Here is a 17,354-nt window from a genome sequence, read left to right on the forward strand (position 1 = left end):
GGGATGAATGGGTAGGGAGATGGACGCAAAACCTTCAGTAGAATTTATGATTAAATTGAATTATATTATTCACTTTTCTCGCGAACCGTTCACCACAGCAATTAGCGGCTAAAAGCCGCTAAAGCCGCTCAGCGTTTAAAAGCTGAGAAAAAAGGTCTTTCATGTGATACTTGTTATGTCTATGTGATGAGTAGGCTACTTTGCGAGTAGTTCAACTGAGAAGAATGGGTGAATTTGGACACACTTTCTTGCGCTGTCACTTTCTCCACTGCGTAATTTGCGCTGTGAATGCTAAGATTGTTTTGACAGGCCATAGGCTAAATATATATCGCTATTAGTAGGACGCAAAGCAGAATATTTAAAGAAGGGGGCACCAAGGCCACCGTGGCCTGTAAACCTCTGATTTTCAAAGGGGCGTCACGGCCAACGCAAGGGGCTACGACGGCCGCCATGAAATTCCTACCCTGCTGCTGCCATTGCAGAACCAAAGGCATGTCACATTTAGATAGTCCGCTGCCATTGCAGAACCAAAGGCATGTCACATTGAGTTTGATAAAGAAAATAAAGATTTTAGAAAGCTAGATGCATCGCTATTGTAAGAAGCTAGAATGCTCAAATATTAGCGTTCTAACTGTTTACTGCAGGCAAATTTTACTTCAGTCCTTGAGGTAGCTGCTTCATGAGTTTCAAAAGTCAGTTTAATAACAGCCATCATGTTTGGTAGCTACCATTTCATAGAAATTGCACTTTTGCCTGTTTAGCTAGCTAGCAACCTGCACGGACAGACAGCTGTATGGGCTGAAATCGATTTTCTCCAAATCATTGACAACTGACAGTCTTGGGATCCAAATGATCACATCCGATTGTAAATTACAATAAATTGCTCCAAAAGGCACTTTCTCACTTCAAAGTGAAATAATGCCGTATGTTCATGCTTATTTCAAATGTATGCATTCTGTATGTATGCGTAGCATACAGCATTCAGCTTAGCTTCTGCAATATTTGGCAGAAATATAAAAGCGCCCGCACCTATATATATATCTTCTCTCTCTCTCACACGCTCTCTCTCTACCTCACTATATCTCTCTCTCTTTCTTTGTCTCTCTTACACTCTCTCTCTCTCCCTGTCTCTCATACACTCTCTCTTTTCTCTCTCTCTTTCTCACTCTCTCTTAACTCTTTTGTGCTCTGCACTCTGTGATCTTGACCATGAGGATGGACTCAGGTTGCACTGCCCACATCACTGGGCGGAGGTGTGTTCAGCTAATTGTGCTGGCCGTGAAAGAAGGAGGCCCTGTGAGGAATATCATTGTGTGTGTGTGTGTGTGTGTCTTGGCGGTGAGGTAAAGCTGTGACTGATTGAGTTCAGGGAAGGTGCCAAAAATATTACATTACCCAGAAAGTGCCAGAGATAACGTGTGTGTCTGTGTGTGCACTACCAACATTTCCATGTCTAGGTTTTCTTTTTTTTTTTCTTCAGTTTATTTTTTTATTGATGTGTGTGTTTGTGTATGTATGTGTGTGTGTGTGTGCACTGTTGTATGTACCAATGTTTGTGCATGTGCTTTTGTGTGTTTATGTGGTAATTTCAAAAGAGGTTGTGTGTGTGTGTGTGAGAGAGAGAGAGAGAGAGAGAGAGAGAGAAAGCCCGCCAGTGGTGAGTGTGTTTAATGGTCTATGAGTGTGTGTGTGTTGTTTGTAAGCTGTCCAACAGAATAGAGAGGAGTTTTTAGGACAAGGACTGGCTTGTGAAAATGTTTATGAAGCTCTTAGAGGACAAGCCCCATGAGACAGCACTCCTCCTTACAGAGAGAGAGAGAAAGAGAGGAGGACTTCTGACTGACTTTTAACAGTCCCTGTGTTTAACTCATAAATACCAACTCCAAAGAAACTGTTTTTAAGGGAAAACATTCATGTAGTCCAGTTTTAACTGTATTGACTCTAGCCATTCTAGTGACTTATCAAAAATGAATACTCCACTCAGAAAGAGAGGAAGGAACTGGTGGGCTGGAGAATGTCGGAGAGAAAGAGAGGCCTAGTGGAATGGAGAGAGAGAAATGGAATGTCTCGGTGGCAGAAGAGAGAGAGCACAGAGGGGCAGAAGAGAGGAGAGGAGAGCAGTGTGGGGGCCTAACAGGTGGGGGGAGGCTGTGATCGAGACTCCAGTTTGTTGGGCAAGTAATGTGTATTTCTGTGTGAGGCAGGAATGGCATGTCTGTTGTCTTGGTGTGGGTGTGTGTGTGTGTGAGCACGGGCACAGGGTGGGGGTGATTAGGGTGGTTGGTGTGACATTCCTTAAATATGTGTTTGGTACTATACTTGATATTGGCACAGGGATCTTACATTTGACAGTGTGTGCATGTGCCTGGTCATTTAGCCATTCCCCCTTCTATTCTCATGCCTGTCTTTCTCTCTCTGTCTACCACACACACACACACACACACACACACACACACACACACGTGCTCACTCACTCACTTGCTCGTACACACAAGCACACTCTATAGCTCTCTGCCCCATTTTTTTGTGTTGTCTACGCCAGTGTACTCCCACAGTAATGCTCACCCTGTGGTGTATTATAATAATATATTATATTATTATATAATAATTGTATATGGAGGCATAAATGAAAGTTTGTTTATATAACTTGCAGTAATATACAGCTGTCATCACCCTGAATCTTCTGTGCTTATTTATGTGCCGTCCATTTCCCCATTGAATTCAGACACCCAGCTGCGGTCTTTGTGTGATGACGTCATCTCCCTCCTCATGGCGTCTGAGCTGGTGACCTCCGGTTGCCGTGGAGACGGCCCCCTCGCGGTCCCCGGGTATGTTCAGTACCTGCAGAGCTTCGCTCGCCTGGCCTCTCGCATGTGCGTGACCGGCCCCGACAGGATGAAGGACCCGCGTGGAGCCCAGCTGTTCGGGCGTCTTGTGCATTGCCCGCACTACGAGGTGCGAGAGCTGGCGCTCGAGGCGCTGCTGAGGAAGGTGAAGGCCGAGGATGAGGATGCAGAGGGTGAGGAGTGCGGCGTGGTGACCTTTGACCTCGACGTACAGATGCTCTGTAGGATGGCGATGCATGAGACGCACCTACCGTGCTTGGCCAAGGTAAGACACACAGAGAGAGAGAGACATTCACACGCACACATACACAGACATTCCAACGCGCACACATCCAGTGGTACTCATATGTTTTCAGGCACGCTCTCTCACACACACTCATTCACACACACACATTGCCTTCCTCCTCCACAATTCTCAGAATCTGTTGTGTGAGCAAGAAAGAGTGAGCAACTAGAATAACTACTTCAAGATGAAGCTGCAAAACACTCAAAACACTCAAGGTTTGCTTTTCTGTACGAAAACCCTCAGTCTCTCATGCATACAACAATCAGTGTAACCTTTACAGCCTATACAGCCATAGCAGTGTTCTCTCTCTCACACACACACACACACACACACACACACACACGATTGGATCCGTTAGAATTGAATATGCTTGGCTATGGAGCTTCAGCTGCTGGGATGGAGTTTGTGTTTCCACCAAGGTCAGGGTCTTGTGTTCGCAGTTAGCGGGGCCCTGTGCGACTCACAGCAAAGCTCTGGAGAAACGGATCTTTGATTTCACAGCTGTTGGCAAACACACACACCCGCTAGCCCACACAAAAGAGAGAGAAAGAGAGAATACGACCCAGCCTGGTCTACGAATCACAAGGTGAAAAACGATGCTGTGTGTGTGTGTGTGTGTGTGTGTGTGTGTGTGATTTACCCCCTCTCCCTAAGCCTTTAGAAGCTATAAGAGCGCTGTGAGAGTGCCCAAGAACAACAACAGCTATTCGCATTAGCGCGTCTCTGGAGCGTAGGCAGATGTGCCACGCAGTTTTCCAAGGAACGCCGCTTCCCGCTTCACACGGCGCTGGAGACGGTCCACTTCCTGTTTAGCTAACAGAGTCATGTTTCAGTTTCCCATAAACACCCCAACAGCCATCAATTACCACGCAGCTTTGTGTGTGTGTGTGTGTGAGAGAGAGAGTGTGTGTGTGTGTGTGTTAGCCCTGCCATTCCCATCATTAGGTCTTGTTAAAACTGACGGGAATCACGGGACAGGACCGCTGTGCTGTACTGTGCTGTATGTTTCTGCACATGTGTGGATATCAGAATTCCTCACCCATTATTGGGTGGTTTGACTGTATTGCCTATGCATGTATTAGAGGTGTGTGTAATGTATGTGCTTTATATGTGCAGGCCTACATCATGCCATTGCATTGTGTGCAGATGTGTGTGGATTGTGAGGGGATATTATACATATGCATGCTCTGTAAATATGAACATGTGCTGTGCTGTGTGTGTGTGTTACACATGTTTTAATTATGACCGCCGCACAGCGAAGCGGCGGTCATATAGGTTTAGTCAGATTTTTTTTTTTTGTTTTTTTTTTTGTTTTTTTTCTTTTTCGCATGCCCAAATTTCCGTCAATGATTCCCGGGACACTGAAAGACCGGGGTACACGAAACTTGGTGGACATGTAACCCCACATGGATAGCATGGAACCATCGTTTTTCGTTTTGATCTGTAGCCCCTCCGGCTGAATTGGACCCCCGAAGGAGGGTAGGGCAGACACAGTTTTCTGAATATCTCAAACCGTAGGGTTTAGGAGGACCATTTTTTTTTTTGTATGTTGATCTCAAGGGGCCATGTCAACCCATTCCCTAACCACTCATTTCATGTATAGCCACCTAGTTAAACACAAAAAGTAAAAATGAGGTGGTGTAATTGAAGGTATCTGTGACCTAACATAGTCAAAACTGCACAAAATTGGAAGTGTAGGATCATTATGACACCCTATGTATGCACGCCAAGTTTTGTGGAATTCGCTCATGGGGGCCACACAATAAATTAATTTATGTTACTATACACCAACTGGCCTGTAAGTGGCCGGAGACAGTTTTCTGTGAATATCTCGAGAACCGTGAGGGCCTAGGAGGTCCACCTTTTTGTATGTTGGTCTTAAGGGGCATGTCAACCCATCCCATTACCACTTATTTCATGTATAGCCACCCTAGTTAAAAATTAAAAAGCAAAAAATGAGGTGTTTTCATCTCAATATCTCTGGCTGACAAGGTCAAAACTGCACGAAATTAAAAGAGTAGGATCATTATGACACCCTCTGAATGCATGCCAAGTTTTGTGTACTTTCGCTCATGGGGCCTTACAATAAAATAATTTATGTGTACATTTAGTGACGCACACCAACAAGGATTCCCGACACTGAAAGACCGGGTACAAAAACTTGGTGAGCATGTACCCCACATGGATAGCATGGAACCGTCATTTTTCGTTTTCATCTGCAGCCCCCGCTGGACTGGACCCCCTAAGGAGGGTAGGGCAGACACAGTTCTCTGTGAATCTTTTATGGTATGTTGGTCTCAAGGGCCCACATCAACCTGGCTCATAATCACTCATTTGTGATTTGCCCCCGGTAAAAATGAAAATCAGTAGGATTAAAAGAAAGCCAAAATAAATATTCATCATCATCATCATCATGGCTGCATTTTCAGTATTGGCGAAGTAGTCGTTTGTCCACTAGATGGCGATCGTTGCAGTGAGACGTAATTTTGTTGGAAGTTAAAAGTGGGTTGGAAAAACAATGGACGCTTCATACAAGGACTGTAATTTACCGCAGCTTAACATCTAATAAGGATAGGGCGATGTTCACATGAAGTGTAATTCCCATTTCTTCTTGAAGCCCGAAATAAATCTAAGGATGTTTCTCGGACATGCTTGGTTTTACTGCAGGTAATGCTTAATCTTGCAATATCAATAAGGACCTAGGTAATGTTACCAAGTAGCGTTGGTTGAGTGATGGAGGCATTTGATTGATTGCATTTGTAGAAAACTATAAATGCGGTTATACCAAGCAAATTGATAGCAGCACTGTTTGTATCTTTTTCGACTGTCATTTATTGCACATGCTACAAAAATCATTCTGTGCAATGGAAGATTTACCAACGCTACACGGTCTGATACAGTTTTGCCTATACATGCGGGAGACTGAGACGCCTGTTTATTTTGTTTTAAGTCGTGCAGGGTGTGAGAGGGAATCGATGTGCTTTGATTACAGCTTGGTAGTTGTAGTCTGTGAAATTAAAAAGCACGGTGTGTGAAGTATCCAAACAATGACACCTTCATTTCATTATGGCTGCTTTAGCAAAACACCTTAAGCTACTGTGTAGTGGGTCCCATTTAGAAGTGGCTACTTCATTCGCTTTCCTTTCCTTGACTCATGGAGCTGCGTGAATGTTATTACAACTTTTCGCCCGCGATATGACAGTTTAAGTCCGCTTGATACTGTAAGGCGTAAGCCATTGGTTTTCAAAGGAGATTTTATTTGTGTAATGCTAGCATAGCCTATTGACAATTTATGTTGTCAATAGGCCTACCTTATAATCCTACCTGTAGCTTAGGAAGCTAACAACTTTCTATTAGGATCTAGTTTGTTAGTTACCGTTTTTGTCATAACTCCCTGATGCATTTTTGCATTTAGAATAGCCAGAGCTGTATATCTCAATCGAAAAATTAAACAATATCGGTGCCTATGGACTAGGCTGGGTGAACCCAGCCTGATCTGCCCGCTATTTATTTTTTGATTTCTTAAAAGATTGAGCTTGGTCTGATGAAAGCCAGACTAGCCATGGACCTCAGTTAAACAATGCAAGGGAACATGAATTAGCCTATATTTGCACTAACAATAACGGACAAAAGCTTTTCAACTTTGGCCCGTTAAAATGTGTGAACAGTCTAGCTTACGCATTTCATCAAGGCCCATTTGGACATGTCAGTTATTTGCACCACTGGTTAGATGTAAAACAGCATTTACGTTTCAGACTAGGCTACTGTTACTTAATTTGTGCATTAACAATAACGTTTCAGACTACTGTTACTTAATTTGTGCATTGACAATAAAGTATTACATGAACTAAAGATGACTAAAATCTTATGTAGAAGAAGAAACATTCACAAAAAATCCATCCATCCAAAATGACCTTTGTTTTTGATAGCTGTTGAAAACGGCATGGAACTGACAGAGATGTTTTGTTTATAAATACATAAAAATAAATAAATAAATAACATTATGCTGATACCTTTTGCTTTTCCCAAATACAATGTAGCCTACAGGTGTAAGTGACCTTTCATCAATCCAGTTGCAATGGATGAACTGTGATGAACTGCCCTACTTGTGATTGTTTAGAGATTTTAAAGGTTTTATAACAATTCTACATCTTCTTTGGCTATTCTACAATCTATTCACCTTTTCAGCACCAGTAGGGTACTTTCTGTGCAGCCAACACACACACTCAGGCATGCCAAACAAGCATACACAAAAGTTTCAAGAGTGGGGGATGGAGTAAAATATGGAGACAAATTGAAGTGTGATTTATTTTCGCGGAACGGATGTACAGGACTGAGCGGCGGTCATATTTTGTACCGCTATGCGGTACATCTAGTATTTTGGTGTGTAATGTTTGTGCAATGACTGTGTTAAACTGTGTGTGTGTGTGAGAGAGAGAGAGAGTGTGTTTTATTACTTAGCCGTTAATGTTTTAAATGGCGGCCTGTTGAGCTGGATTTCCCTGCCTTGGGATTCCAATCTGGCCTGGTTGGCATGACGACCCCTTTGCTGCAGTAATGTGTGTGTGTGTGTATGTTGAGGAGGAGTCGGGCAACAAGCCTGGTTGGCTCAGATTATTTTAGCTTGTAAAAGAGAAGGAGTTTCAAAAGGGTGAAACTGCTTTCACATTGAAAACACACACACACACACAAGCCTATTTATTCATATGAAATGTGTGTATGCTGGTTGCATTTATTTGGATTACACAAGGATGTTGTGGCCTTCATCATATTTGTGTGACATGATATTGTCTGTTTTGTGTGTGTATGTGTGTTTTCATAAAGGCAGGACAGACCTATCAGTATGTACGACTGTGTGTATGGGCATGATCATGAGGAAGGTGTGTGTGTGTGTGTAAGAGAAAGAGAGAGTGGGTGAGTGTTTGAAAGGTGTGTTAGATGTATATGTCTGAGCGAGTGTTTAGGAAGATCAGTCTGTGTTTAGACTTCTTAGCTTGTGAGCATGAGAGTATGTCAGAGGAATAGTATGTGCGTCACTGGTGGTTCTGTTTGGTGTGTTTGTGTGTGTCTGAGTGTGTGTGTGTGTGTCTTATTTAGTTCTTCCACGTAATAGTTTGTGTGTGTGTGTGTGTGTCTTATTTAGTTCTTCCACGTAATAGTTTGTGTGTGTGTGTGTGTGTGTGTGTGTGTGTGTGTGGTTTTTTTTTTTTTTTGGTAGTTTTTAGGCGTTCATGTCTAACGCGTCTCATACCAATGTCGTGTGTGTGTGTGTGTGTGTGTGTGTGTGTGTGTGTGTGTGTGTGTGTGTGAGAGAGATATGGAGGGAGAGAGCGAGCATGTGTGTATGAGTCAGTATGCTGTGAGACGGGAGCTCATAAAAGGGGTCATAAAACTCTCAGAGAGAGAGAGAGAGAGAGAGAGAGAGAGAGAGAGAGAGAGAGAGAGAGAGAGAGAGAGAGAGAGAGAGAGAGAGAGAGAGAGAGAGAGAGAGAGAGAGAGAGAGAGAGAGAGAGAGAGAGAGAGAGAGAGAGAGAGAGGAAGGATGAACTTGTGAAATGGATGAAGAACAGAAGAGGACCAGTAAGCAGAAAAGAGCCGTACGGAACAGAGGAGGGAGAGAGAGAAGGAGAACAAGCAGCTGTGGGTTGGAGCTGTGGCATCTGTTTGAAATATAATCATGAGCCTACACACAAAAACATATACACACACATATGCTCATAGACACACACAAAAACATATACACACACATATGCTCATAGACACACACACACACAAAAACATATACACACATATGCTCATAGACACACACACACACAAAAACATATACACACACATATGCTCATAGACACACACACACACAAAAACATATACACACACATATGCTCATAGACACACACACACACAGAGACAAATCATAGAACCAAAGTTCACCTTTTTCTCTTTCCCCCTCCTTCTCTTATCCTCTTCTCTTCTCCCCTAACCCATCTTCTCCTCTCCTCTCCTCTCTTCCCTCTCTCCCACCCCCCCCCCCCCTCCCTCTGGAGGTTTGTAAAGGTGCTTATTTAAGGTCTTAATAAGCAGAAATAATAATCAGGGAAGTATGCGGCTGGAATGTAAACAGCTGAAAGGCGGCGGGGGCTTTCTGGGCCTGCTGAAAAGAGGAGGGGTGGGGGCAAAGAAAAACAAAGTCTGTCGTTTGCCAGCTCACTCTCTCTCTCGCTCGCTCGCTCGCACTCGCTCCTCTGAGACGGCTCGCAAAAAGCCAGATGTGGAAGAGTGTGTGTGTGTGTGTGTCTGTTTTAAAACTGCATGTGCGTTTGTCCGAAGCGTGTTTGTGTGTCTGCATGCGCATATTTTACAAATGTACGTTTGTCAGGCTGTGTGATTAGTCTGTGATTAGTCTGTCAGACTTCATGTCCTTTGGTGTGTGTGTGTGTATGTGTATGAGAGGTCAAACCATCAAGCATATGACAGGAAGACATGACTATGGACTGATTGGGTTAATTTGAAAGACTAAAAGAGGACATGCATTCCAAGGTGCAGATAAGAACTTAAGAAAACGTGGGGAGGCATACGTGTACTGTGTGTGTGTGTGTGTATGTGTATGAGAGGTCAAACCATCAAGCATATAACAGGAAGACATGACTATGGACTGATTGGGTTAATTTGAAAGACTAAAAGAGGACATGCATTCCAAGGTGCAGATAAGAACTTAAGAAAACGTGGGGAGGCATACGTGTACTGTGTGTGTGTGTGTGTGTGTGCGTGTGTGGGTTCAAGCATGAGTTTGCGTGTGTATGGATTTATGTAGACTTTTGCATCATAGAGTGTGTGTGCGCGTGTGTGTGCAATGTTTGTGTGTGCGTGTGTGTGTGTGTGCGTGTGTGTGTGTGTGTGCGTGTGTGCGCGTGTGGGTTCAAGCATGAGTTTGCGTGTGTATGGATTTATGTAGACTTTTGCCTCATAAAGTGTGTGTGCGCGTGTGTGTGCAATGTTTGTGTGTGCGTGTGCGTGTGCGTGTGTGTGTGCGTGTGTGTGTGCGTGTGTGTGTGTGTGCGTGTGTGTGTGTGTGTGTGTGTGTGTGTGTGTGTGTGTGTGTGTGTGTGTGTGTGTGTGTGTGCACGCATACGTAATGTATCTCCTGCAGCAGCGTGTGTGCTGCAGCGTGTGTGTGTCTGTAGCGTGTGTGTTCCTGCAGTGCACCCAGCATGAGGACAGACAGGCAGTGTGAAGAGTGAGGGAGGCGAGTGGAGCCCGTTTGGACAGGGATGTGCTGAAAGAGACAGAGCTCAGAGAGAGAGAGAGAGAGAGAGAAGGAGGGGAAGAGAGAGAGAGAGAGAAGGAGGGGAAGAGAGAGAGAAGGAGGGGAAGGAATGATGACGAGGAAAGATACGAGAGAAGGATTGATGAGTAAGGAGGAGTAACTTGGAGGAGGACTCGCATGCACACACACTTGATGTACACACACACACACACACACACACAGCTCACTCTGAACCAATTGCACTGTTCCCCCTAGTTCCCTCTCCTCTCAGCTATCAGCTATCACATCCACATTTAAATCGGTTCCTCTGGCTTGACAAGTTCAACAGTGCTGCTGCCAAAGCCAACCGGATGCTAGGAAAAAATATAAACATATAAACTCTCTCTCTCTCTCTCTCTCTCTCTCTCTCTCTCTCTCTGTCTCTCTCTCTCTCTCTCTCACCTCTCTCTCTTTCTCCTCTCTCTCTCACCTCTCTCTCTCTTTCTCCTCTCTCTCTTTCTCTCTCTACTTTCTCTCTGGTCCGCAGGTTCTCCAGGTTCTCTCCATGGTCCCTCTCTCCTCTCTGCTGCCCTGGACTGATGGACACGCCACGCTTCCTGACCTGCAGGCCTTGGAGCACATTCTGAAAGTGGCCCAGGAAAACACACACAGGTTTGACAATCTCAACACACACACATACACAAACAAACAAACAAACAAACACACATAAACACACACACACACACAGACATACACACACACACACACACACACACACACACATGTGCCCTCTCATATACACACACACAAATACACAGGAACATTAACCAATTGGTAATGATTTCCCAGCCTAGTACTATTAATACTTGACCATGTGCATTGTTACAGTACTGAATAACCAGCAGGTTTAGCTAGTTACTTGCAATGCTTATGTTAGCGCTGTGACATTGTTGCTTAACATAAACCTAAAACTATATATAAACTTACAAATAAACCTAGAAGAACATTATGCAGAAATAAAATATTATATTGATAAAGAACAGGCATACAAATACAAAAAAGGAAAGACCAAATAAGCATATCAGCTTTCCTGTGTATGGGAGTGGACAGAAAGAGAGAGACAGAGGGAGAATAAATGAGAGCCAGTGAAGGTATCGGTTCAGGGGTGTGTGTGTGTGTGTGTGACGTCAGAGTGAAGGGAATAGTGTAATTATAGAAGTAAGAGAGGGGGAACATATGCACTCCATAATGGCATTCATTAAAGCCCCCTGCTCATGAAAGACCCCCACCCTCTCTCACACACACACACACACTCTCTCTCTCTCTCTTTCTCTCTCTTGTGCATTCCTGTGGCAAGGGGCTTTTCCTGACGTTGTCCGTCACGCATTCAGATCCAGGTGATGAAGGATATTGATTTACTCAGGCAGAGAGGCACCACAGTGTGTGTGTGTGTGTGTGTGTGTGTTGGTTGGTGTGTGTGAGGTGCACCTGGTAACAGGTGTGTCCTCGCCGAGTTTTGTAGAGATGGTTGCAGTAGATTTAGGCTCTGAGTTACATACAGTCTTCTGTGTGTGTGAGTGTTTGAGTGTGTGAGAGCCTCTGTATGTCTCCGGCCAGTAGCCTATATGCTGGGTATGATCATATTACAAAGGGTTTCCCCCCACTCAGCCACAACCTGAACATAGGCCTGTTCTGTGTGTGTGTGTGTGTGTGTGTGTGTGTGTGTGTGGGCGAAGGCAGACATATTTTGGTAAGGTTGTTTTTTCATGCCCATCTGTTGAGAGGCGAGGCAGAAGACACGTGGCGTGACTCATACATGTCCAGTCTATAAGTGTGGACTCGTGGCGTGACTCATACATGTCCAGTCCATACATGTGTAAAGCTATGACCAGCACTCGGCTCCACAGAACTGCGTTGGAAAGACCCGGGCCACACACACAATCATCACAGGACGTTTACTACTCATCGACCAAACCTAGGAAGGCAAAACCCTATTAAAAGAAAAAATATTATAAAAACGTATAAAAGGAATACAGAGTGTGTAGCCAACTGATTGGACAAGTCTGTAGCAGCTAGTGCTTGTTAAATTAGTTTATTTAGTTTTCTATTATCGAGATGCCTTTGATTTGATCTCTTGCCAATAATGAATTATATATATATATTTATAAAACACTCACACACACACATGCTTACACACAAACTAATTCATGTTTGTCGACTAACTTCAAATGGATCTATATTAACTATATCTAATTGTGTGTGCGCGTGTGTGCGCGTGCGTGCGTGTGTGTGTGTGCGTGCGTGTGTGTGTGTGTTTCAGTGTGGACCTCTACTGTGCCTCGCTCACGCTGGCCTCGCGGCTGGTGGTGCACCTGGTGGAGGAGAGCGCACAGGTAAGGGGGCGGTGAGGACCAGAGGGAGAGAGAGCACGTGCAGACCTCTGCACCAGGAGGACATGTTCATATAGACTAGAGGGGATATGGAGGGAGACAGGGCCAGTGTGGAGGCTATGTGTGATGGTGTAGGGGGCTTTAATGACAGGGCCAGTGTGGAGGCTATGTGTGATGGTGTAGGGGGCTTTAATGACAGGGCCAGTGTGGAGGCTATGTGTGATGGTGTGTTCATGGGCATGTCTTCCAGGAGCTGAATGGCGCCACAGTGGCGTGTCTCGGCCTGTGGGGGGCGCTGCTGAGGCAGGGTTGCATGGAGGATCAGCCCACTGAAGTCAAACTCATCACTGCAGACATGCTGGTGGAGACGACACCCTGCTTATTAACCAGCTCCACGTTACCACTGGGTTAGAGTGTGTGTGTGTTTGTTGTGAATGCGTGCATTTGTGTGTGTGTGTGTGTGTGTGTGTGTGTGTGTGTGTGTGTGTGTGTGTGTGTGTGTGTGTGTGGATGCTTGTGTGAAGCCGTGGACGTGTGCATGTGTGTGTGTGTGGGTGTGCAGGCATGTCTGTTCCTGTAAATGTATAGCCTGTCCAAGGTGCAGTGTGTTTGTTTCTGCAAGTGTGTTGCTTAACCTTCTGCACCTGCTTCAGTGTATGGTTCTGTTTCATATGTTTGTGAAGGCCACACCCTTTTTGCTTACTGGCATTTTCTTTGCTGATCTTCACCACAACCGGTGTGTATGTTTGTGAATGTGAGTGTGTGCATGCCTGTAACTGACACTGTTACTGTTCACAACAGAACTGCAACTGCTGCAGAAAAACAACTGGAGATCTGGTGTGTTTCTCTGTATCAGCCATCACTGGTTGGCCCCACATGTGGCCAAGACGTTGTTACATGTACACATAATCTGACATGTCTTGCGTAAGTGTATGCGTGGAGACGGTAATGATACGATCATATCTGATAGTGTGTGTGTGTGTGTGTGTGTATGTGTGTGTGTGTGTTGTAGGTATCTCACACACCGTGGCTCTGTGGCAGAGTGTGTTTACGCTGCTGCAGGATGAGGAGCAGGAGGTCCGAGACCGAGCCTCCCACTACATCTGCAGCACTCCTCAGGACCTGCTCAGCGCTGTGCACTCAGGTACACACCGCTAGGAGAGCTGCATGAATCGCTAGACACCAGAGACTTAGGAAGACACTTTTGAAATGTTTCAAATAAGGAAATAAATGGTGGCGTTAGACATTTGTTCTTCTATGTTTGTTGTTTCTTTGTTTGATTGTCAGTACTTCAGTGCATGTCACTAGGCGTGGCTGATTGCCCTGGTGTCCTGGGGCGCGTTTCCCAAAGGCCAAAGTTGCTAACCTGTTGCCAATATACACACACACACACACACACACACACACACACACACACACACACACACACACACACACACACACACACACCTTTAGCGCTGCATAGCACTGCACACATTTTTGTGCACAGTGCCTCTCTTTCTCACACACACACACCTGGGGCAGCCGTGCCCTACTGGTTAGCGCTTCGGACTTGGCTGAAGTGCCCTTGAGCAAGGCACCTAACCCCTCACTGCCGCTGTTGTTGCAGGCAGCTCACTGCGCCGGGATTAGTGTGTGTTTCACCTCACTGTGTGTTCACTGTGTGCTAAGTGTGTTTCACTAATTCACGGATTGGGATAAATGCAGAGACCAAATTTCTCTCTTGGGATCAAAAGAGTATATATACTTATACTTATACCTACCTATATACACTCACACAGAGATATACATATGTGAATGCTGCTATCTTGTTTCCTGGCCTCTCTCCCTCTCACGCCACACACACACACACACACACACACACACACACACTGACACAGGTTCTTATCAGCAGCCTGTGAGTCTGTGCTCTCCAGGTCTCTCTGTATGCAGCCCAGTCACTGAGTCTGCTTGGCCACCAGATTGGAGCTGATAGAGCTGTCTGGGGGGGGGGGGGGGGGGAGGGTGTGTTTACGACCTCACATTGCACTACTAAAGACCCGAGGTGCGGAACTGGGCTGGCGTGACCACTCTTAGCCTTTGAAATGGATGTGTGTGTGTGTGTGAGAGAGAGAGAGAGATATGTGTGTGTGTGTGTGTGAGGACTGACGTCCATCCTCAGGCTTCAAAAGAAATAGTGTAGATGTAGCCTGAAGATGGACCTGTGATCACACATACACATTCACACACACAATCTGAGTTTTAAAGCTGAAACGATCTCTGTCTATAGGAGAGTATTCATCTCTGTATCAGATACGTTCTCTGTCTAGATTACACTCCGAGAACACATATCCCATGACCCCGATCTCTTGTAGCATTGGTCAAAAATGTTGAAATGATTGCTCCCCATCTGCATATTTAGGCAGATATAGCCTTGTAGAATGCAGAATTTAACAAAAGCTTAGAATTTGGGTCATGCCACAACGAAATGAGTCCTATGTCGCGGAAATCCATTTTGAGATATAGAGATTTTAATGCAGAGAGGGTCGAAAAATGACTAAATTATGTATTTTCTAATTTCACCACGAACACATTCCTTAATGCATAGTCTAATGTTTTTGTTTTTAAATAGGCCGGCAACTCCAAAACATTGAATCGGACCAATTGAGTGCAATTTTCGTGAAGAATCTGGTCAGCAACAACTGTATGTTTAGGTTGCTGTTTCTCCTCCTAAATATCTTGGCTAAAATAGACATTTTCTTCATAATAATTACGAGTGGATAACCTATTTATGATCACTTCTTGAAGAGGCCAAAAGCCAAAACACAAAGTTGTCAGACCAAAGAAAACGGAAACTTTCCTGTTCTCATACAGCAAGCGTCTGAACGAGGAAGAAAAACTACGTCAATGAGATAGGTAAGAGGTTTTAAGCATTAGGCTATTGTTGTCCTTGTCGTCTTCAGAAGTTGATCGAACATTATAGGCTACCTCACAAGTTATAGTTAACTACAAATGCCTCACAATTTTTACCGCCTGCGTGAATGGAGCATTTAGAAGCTGTGCTGTGTAGTTCGGATCTTTTCGGATTATTAAGCAATTCAATCTTTGGTGATTGGTTGAGAGGAAATATACATAATATGCTCATTTACACTTCACATACTTTAAAGCTTATTTTCTCAAAACTTGTTTTTTTGCTGAGATGAGGATAGCTTTTACATTTTGGCCAATATCTCTGGGTTGGCTAAACGGAATTGAACAAATGACCTCTTGTTTTAAACCCTAAGGTCTGTGGATTATGAATGTCCAATAAACCCATTTTTTTTTTATTTTGTCGAACTGGACTCATTTCGTCATGGCACGCCCCTTTCGTTATCCATGTCCGTAGCATTGGTAGTCATGGGTAATTACAAAGCTGATTTCCCATTGTTTTCTTCCAGGAAAGGGTCCTAAAAGGGTCCTTCCGAGAACAGTAGCTTCATAGGAAAATGACAAATTAAAGAAAGAGATTGGAAGAGAGTGTGTGTATTCAAGTCGTCTTTTTCAGATGTTTGCAGAATTCCCCATCCATATTAAAAACGTTAAACCAGAGTTTTGAAACTAAAACGGAGCCAGTGTTTCCAATGGCAACAGTGTTTCAAGGCCTCGGAAAAAACCACAGTAGTGTAGATTGAGGCGTAATCGTAACAAAATGTTGCGGATTCATATGAAAACAGAACAGTGTAGACATGGTTTGTCTCTCTGCTCTTGCCAGGAGTATTGTGGTTCATGTGAACACTGATTGAAGTACCAATATAGTTATATTTTGCTTATGATGCTGCAGACTGAAACCAATGGAATTGATACAGTAATTTTCTGTGTATTAGCCACATTGTGTATTAAACGCTTGTTTTATGCAAGTTAAAAAAACAAAACCATATTATTACCATGTTAACTGCCCCCGTGTATTAACCTCATAGCTGAAGAAATTTTGCAAAATTAATGTATAAACCTTGCTAATAGTTGGGAAGTTGTAGAACACATTTCAATGGAGTGAAAAGTCTTTATTAATGATGTATATTGCAATGCATGTCATTGGATTATACTCAATTCCTAAGACACTAGAGACTGTCTTGGTCCTCGGACAAAGCACACATCTGAGTTCTCCATCATCATTAATAACAGCTCTGACCCATTGCCCTTCCTCCCACGAACAGCGGTTGGCCGCAACAGCCCACCCTGCTCAGTTTGTCTCGTTCTGATCGCATCATCAGACCGAGCCAACCCCACCCTGTTTTTAGTCAAGGAGGTGCACAGACGAGCCATTGTATGGAAGAGGAAGCTGGAGATGAGTGTGTTCCTTTGAAAAGAAACCTCACGGACAGACACACACACACACACACACACACACACACACACACACACACACACACACACACACACACACACACACACACACACACACACACACACACACACACACACACAAAGATGCACACTCAGACAAGTCCTCTGGCTGTTCTCCTTCTGCTGGGTAGCAGGCAGCGGTGGCTTTTCTTTCAGATGGGGGCTCAGAACATGCTGACGCAGCAAAGTGGGCATCACTCACTCACACACACACACTCACACACACA

The 17,354-nt window shown here is 44.4% G+C and overlaps 1 protein-coding gene across 3 annotated transcripts in view; it reads left to right on the forward strand.

The window, feature by feature from the left end:
- Window positions 1-17,354, forward strand: part of thada (THADA armadillo repeat containing) — a 93,578-nt gene that overhangs the window by 67,536 nt on the left and 8,688 nt on the right. For all 3 annotated transcript variants that reach the window (XM_048269841.1, XM_048269840.1, XM_048269842.1), the window contains 5 exons: window positions 2,726-3,111; window positions 10,923-11,047; window positions 12,696-12,768; window positions 13,016-13,172; window positions 13,778-13,909. In XM_048269841.1, the coding sequence (XP_048125798.1) occupies window positions 2,726-3,111; window positions 10,923-11,047; window positions 12,696-12,768; window positions 13,016-13,172; window positions 13,778-13,909 (873 nt within the window). The remainder of the gene's footprint in view (window positions 1-2,725; window positions 3,112-10,922; window positions 11,048-12,695; window positions 12,769-13,015; window positions 13,173-13,777; window positions 13,910-17,354) is intronic.

The sequence above is a fragment of the Alosa alosa genome, chromosome 18 (assembly GCF_017589495.1).
Source record: "Alosa alosa isolate M-15738 ecotype Scorff River chromosome 18, AALO_Geno_1.1, whole genome shotgun sequence".
Lineage (NCBI taxonomy): Eukaryota > Metazoa > Chordata > Actinopteri > Clupeiformes > Clupeidae > Alosa > Alosa alosa.